This window comes from Gadus chalcogrammus, chromosome 21 (assembly GCF_026213295.1).
Source record: "Gadus chalcogrammus isolate NIFS_2021 chromosome 21, NIFS_Gcha_1.0, whole genome shotgun sequence".
Classification (NCBI taxonomy): Eukaryota; Metazoa; Chordata; class Actinopteri; order Gadiformes; family Gadidae; genus Gadus; species Gadus chalcogrammus.
In genome coordinates, this window is record NC_079432.1 from 13,592,189 (window position 1) to 13,598,255 (window position 6,067).

Consider the following 6,067-nt stretch of genomic DNA (forward strand, 5'->3'; position numbering starts at 1 on the left):
ACTGAAAGCGAAATATCTCTCACACACAGGCCCTGGCTGCTCCAGCTCTCTGTGTGTGTGTGTGTGTGTGTGTGTGTGTGTGTGTGTGTGTGTGTGTGTGTGTGTGTGTGTGTGTGTGTGTGTGTGTGTGTGTGTGTGTGTGTGTGTGTGTGTGTGTGTGTGTGTGTGTGTGTCTGGAGGAAGACTTGCCAACCCTGACTCCAACGCCTTATTTTCCCCAACTCCATTGATTGCACTTTTCTCTCTAACTTGTTTTCTTCCTCCACCATCTGTGTGGCCGATGTAGATTGCGAGGTAAGAATGGGGAGGCCGGGAACCACAAAGACGGACAAACTACTCCTCCACCACCATTCGCTAAAGTGAACCTGACTGGACTCTTCTGACTTAGGGTTAGGGATTTTCTAACACTAAAAGGTTGCGTTCAATATGATGAAACGAATTTAGTCTCAATAACGTGCTATGTATGTGTGCGTTTTTATTAACTTTACTCAAAAGCACTGTGATGTGCCTCCGTTTGCGCTTTGTGGGAACATGACGAAATGGGCAAATGTGTCTCCCTTCCTGAATGTATGAGTCAATCTCAAAGTATGCGCAGCTCTTCTCTGTTTATGACGGCCTTTAAACCCGTTGGCTTTTACCTGTATACTGAATTCAGAATAGATACAGATGCAAGAGCAAGGGGGTCGGGTCCTATCAATCAATCAATCCTTTATTTAACCAGGTAGAAATTCATACATAGAGTCTGCACGATGCGTGTTCTTAATCATTGGTAGGGATACAATTCTGCCATTCAGCAACAGATGGAGATTTCCATCTTTAATGTCCTTGAATCACACTGTTGTCTTGTTGGTCTTGGTCTGTAAAGTGTTTGCATTTAAAGTGTTGAAATGATGTGTCCCTCAACAACAGAGAGTATTATTTTGACACAAATTATGTCCTTACAAAGAAATGTATGAAAATGCAGATGCTTTTCATTAAATTGAACATATTTCAATCATATTTTCACATCCTGTTTTTGCTTGGTGCTGTCCTGATTTCAGACAGAGCTGGTATTGACATATCTATCAAAAAGGATTCACATTTTCTAACCCTCTCCGGGTCTCTTTTATGTTTTCTAACAGGAATTTTGTGTCCGGAATTTAGCCTTGAGAGCATTTACACAGATTCACTCCACTAGACATTCTCCTTTCTCCTCTTAAAACCTTTACTTCACCTCTGCTCTTTTCCCTATTCCTCAGTGTCTCTCTCTCTCTCTGTTCCATCTTGTTTTCCCTCCCTCTCGTTCCTTCCCGTCCTGTCTCCATCCGTCACCCTGGCTGTGCTGTTGCGTTGCCACTGGTGTCTTCGCCTTGATTCCTCTGTCCTCAGCCTCCCTTCCATCTGCCATCATGTTGATTTTGCTTTTTCGCTCTCCATCTCCCAAGGGTTTCTCACATTCTCTAATGGAACGTCACTAATTCACCAATGCAGACACAATCACAGTTAAACACCATGCATTATTTGACCCTGGTTCTGCGTACATTCATACCGCCATGGATCCAAACATCCTTCAATCCATTTATGAACATGATCTATCCATCTATGCATCCATCCATCTCCCCCGATCCATCAGTCTTGAAAAACCCAAATTACCAAGAAAAAGTAAGGATTTGGTCGCAAGAAAATGCGTCGTGTTGGTTTGTTTCATTATTCTATCTGTTTTGTGTCTTATATGTGTCATAAGACTGCATTTTATCCGTACCAAAGTGAACATTTCTTCAACTGATGTTATTTTTCTGTGTGCGGTACGGCTCGCTTTGAAGCAAGATGGACGAGTCCGACCTCGCGTCGCGTGGCGTTGTCCAGCCTCAAGTGCATTTGAGCTCCCTCTCAAAGAAGCTCCATCCATGAGTTTGCACCCCATTGAAACCGATTGTCCCAAGGAGGCGGAGGTGCCCATCATGTCCAAGTCCCTGAGAAATAATTGAAAGTGAACACTGCGCCATTAGAAAATGAAAACTCACTTTCGATTCAGGATGTGAATTGATTGGCGGCGTGGCTGCGAGGCGAAAGCCGGTTGACCCTGGGTTCTGTGGTTTATTTTCTTACTGAATGCAGAGGTTTTTCTGAACGGCTTGTCGACTTGAAGAGGGTTCCTGTGGCATGGTAACAATGGGCCGTGACAGCGTCCTTTAGAGAAGTTTTTAATGAACCTATTGTCCAAGCCCACTTCTTCTCTGCCCTTTCTGTTGGAGAGCGCTTCATGTGGACAATGTGCCGAAACTGCTAATGTGCCACTGCATACACTCAGAAATATACTTATTTACGTGCATACATTTATTATGCTTTAATTCAAAGAGATTTACAAGTAAAGTTTAACAATTGAAGTATATTGAAGTATCAACAATATTGTGATTAACTACAAATATTTCACAAAGTATACCAAGATACAATATACCAATATACATTGTAGGCTCTGTGAAAAACTAGGTATTTTTGCCAATTAAATCCATTTTTTTTTTTACATTTAGTAGTAACAACCTTTCATGTACACTAAACATAGCACAGTTCATCAAATCATTGGACTTGGACTGCTAACAGGTTACAGTTATATCGCAATCTCTGTGTAAGATATCCGTCAACAACGTTCAAGCTTAAAGTTGCTTTTCACTCAATTGATCAATACCGTATTTATTCATTTGTTGAAGGCAGAATCCTACTACCATTGAGAGAGGAACTGGAACATCGATCCATGTGTGGGAATGTTGCATGTTGTGACAACACAGGGAGAGAGTGTGTTCTGGTGGTATTGCCTGTGGAGATGCCCACGGCTGCTATGATCGCACTGCCCACCTCTACATCCACTTACAGCAGGAAGGCATGGGTGCTGCCATATTCTCATATCAGGACTCCCATAAAGATGAGCAGCAGAGTGCCAACACAGTCATATTCAGTAGTTACAGCAGTAGTACATAGCCTAGAATTATTCATGAGATATTCATCATACGAGTCTAGCTTAGTCATGCCATAACCCCATCAACCTGAGAAAGTCAACATGTGTGGGCCCCCATTCAAATGTTGTGTTCCACAAATGACGGGTAAATCAAATAAGGTGTCTTCTTTGTGTTTATTCCTGTTGCGTACATAATGCTATCTAGCTGAAGTCAACACAGCAGCCTGTTATCAGCACAGATTAGAGATGACTGTAATGGAAACATAACACAGAAAACCAGTGAGGCCCTTAAACCACTTAGCATGGGCCCTGCAGACCTGAGGCTAATAGCCTATTGGTGTTTGAAAATGTGAATAGCGGGGTTAATTGAAGGTATGGAGAGATTGATACAGACGCTGACATAATTTGGAACAATTTGTATGGGGATTGTAGTTCCGTCACACTACCTGAAGGACTGCCATTGTGCCAACTTCATCGGAAACCTCCCAAGAAAAATGTGTGACAAATGTGTAAACATGCGTGATTTCAGATTTTTATTTGAGTTAGTCTTCTTAACCCCGGCTGGCTGTGAGCCCATCGAGACCACATCATGTTTGGAAGGTAGTCTATTCTCAGTCTACACTGAATGATAGCAGAGTGAATGACTGATGATAATATTAACAAATATCATTATTACCATTATTGTTGGCCTATACTTAAATTGAGAGCTGGACAAATTACAGTTTTCACATTATTTTATTGTAACGGACAACACATCAGGCCTATAAGTGCAACAATAAGACGAGGCGTTTTTTTTTCTTCCTGGGGCCACGGAAGGAAATTCTTACGTTTAGCATTTTATTTAGCCTTTAATTATCGTGCGTGCTCTCGCTATCCTCTGGTTCACTCCGCGGCTCCCATGGGCTTTGTCGCCCTCTTCCCGGAGTCTCTCTCTCTTTTTTTTTTGCATGGTAGTCTACCGTGTGACGTCACATACTTTCACTCGCTGCCGCCGCTGAGCTCGGGAGCTGCTCGCGCTCCTCTCCCCGTGAAACAAAGTAGTGTCCGCGAGACCGGAGCGAAACGAGAAAACACAGACAGAATGGGGCGCCTGAATCCGCAACAGGGATAAACAAACCAAAAAAAGACTAAGAAAGAGGTTGGAAATCATCCCAAACTAACCGGAAAACTTTGGAAAACTATCAGCCGTGCCAGCACACTGTGAACATGGATACATTTTTGTTCCTGGGACTCACGTTTCTCCTTTCGCCGAGCGTGAGAGTCTGGGGTCAGATACCGACAGGTAAGGAGTGCTGGAGCGAGTCGGGGAACAGGGCGACTGCAGAAAGTTTCTCCCTGTTTCGGGGGTATTTGTTGTTCAAAGTGCTGCTTAGAGACATCCACCGTGCCTGATTTTACGTCCCAATGACGATAATAATCACAGGTGTGTTTTGGTGCAGAGCAAAAAGTTCGTTCGCCCTCCTGTTTACGTGGTTCATTCCAGAGGAAAGTAGTTCATAGACGCATTCCCTAGAGGAAATAAAAAAGGTAGTGCAATATTTTAATTGTATCGTAGGCCTATGTGTAGAAGAAAGGGGGAGATAGACGGCGCAATGAACTCTCAAGATGGAGCTGCAGCCTTGTTGACTTTAGATCCAGACGGATTCATTTAAATGTGAAACGAGGGCTGATCAGGGAGATGTCACCTGGCAGGGGTGGACGTAAAGCACACGTTAAAGTTGCCGTTCTTTCGGCTGATCGTAGTTGCATATTTCAGAGAAAAAGTAGCACGGCGTAGGTCTGTTTGGTTAAGACAAGTGCAGACACGGTGTTTTTAATGGGGGATTTAACGTGTAACAAGAGTGAGCCAGTGGGTTGAAACAACTTAAATGTCTAAAAGGAGACGCGGACACGTTTAATAAAGCGCTCGGTATCTGAGCTTCAGCGTTTGATTTGAACGATGTTATTGTGACACAGTTGTGTGTGAAAACTCTTAGCTTTCGCAATCCTCCTTTTGATTTGGGAAGGTAAGAGTTTACAGAGACCTGCGTGGAAGAGTTACAAAGTTACTGCTGCGGTGCCCGACCGTCACCCACATGCCGCTGGCATGAGACGAACGGGTTGAATAAATATCACATAACTAATACACAAACACACATTGAACGCCCAAATGTAACTTTTACGCTGGAGAATGTGAGGCGGAGAGGACACGAAGCAGCGCACAGCTCAACGAGTAGGCGATGGGCTGTGAAGACACGGGGAACGGAACTTTCCGGGGTCTTTACAAACCCATTGCCGTGTGTTTTCACGGGTTATTCGGATATAAACGAGATTCTGGTTAAATTAATATAGGTGTTCTATTGAATCGGGGATTAAAATGTAATGGCTCCTCGCTCTCCGCTGGGTCTGACCGTGCCAGCTAGGCGGTGCGGACGGAGGTGACCTGGTCGTGGTGGTGGAGCGGAACTCGTCCTCTTCCCTCTGGCTTATTCACGGTCCCGTGTACATTTCTTTCTGCGTGGATATAATTTTCCGCATTCATTAGGTGTTTTCCCCCCTCGGATAGGGGGGATAGATCATGATGCAGGAATTAAGTCGCCTATAAAACTTCGGTTAGTTAAACACCCCCAATCACTGCATCGGCCTCTAAACCTGCGCATTATCAATATAAAAAACGTTTGCATTACAATCCGCATCTCCCTCTGTGCCCCCCTCCCATGATAATTAATTCATCTGCACGACAAAAACGTGTCGTTTCTTCAAAGGCTCCTAGAGATAGGGTCTGCTGCTAGACCACTAGGTGCAGTTAAAAATATAATAAAGTAGCCTAGTCAAATTGTACAAAGAAAAACAACCCTTTAATGACTAATAATAGGTTAGGGGCCTACATATCCGATGTGTGTGCAGCATAAAGTCCTTCTATTTACAACCTAAGTTGTCAACAATGTCAGCCCTTGTGAATAAGCTGCTTTCAGACAACCTATTTGTCATTCCAGCCAGCCATACTGCATTCCGCTATCCCCGTACATCACGCTGGATGGGATTTGAAAGCCGTCTATCGTATTGTAATTAACACCGCGTTAGTCAATTAGGACTTAATTTGATAGATCCGCCTCCATTTAGCTTCTTATTATGCAGCTAAGTGTGCCACTTCTC

The 6,067-nt window shown here is 43.7% G+C and overlaps 1 protein-coding gene across 9 annotated transcripts in view; it reads left to right on the forward strand.

The window, feature by feature from the left end:
- The first annotated feature begins 3,890 nt into the window (after positions 1-3,890).
- The window catches only part of ptprk (protein tyrosine phosphatase receptor type K), a 107,156-nt gene continuing 104,979 nt past the window's right edge, over positions 3,891-6,067 (forward strand). For 8 of the 9 annotated variants that reach the window (XM_056581763.1, XM_056581765.1, XM_056581764.1 and 5 more), the window contains exon 1: positions 3,891-4,214. In XM_056581763.1, the coding sequence (XP_056437738.1) occupies positions 4,139-4,214 (76 nt within the window). In that variant the 5' untranslated portion in view covers positions 3,891-4,138. The remainder of the gene's footprint in view (positions 4,215-6,067) is intronic. The other variant, XM_056581771.1, reaches the window with a different exon arrangement.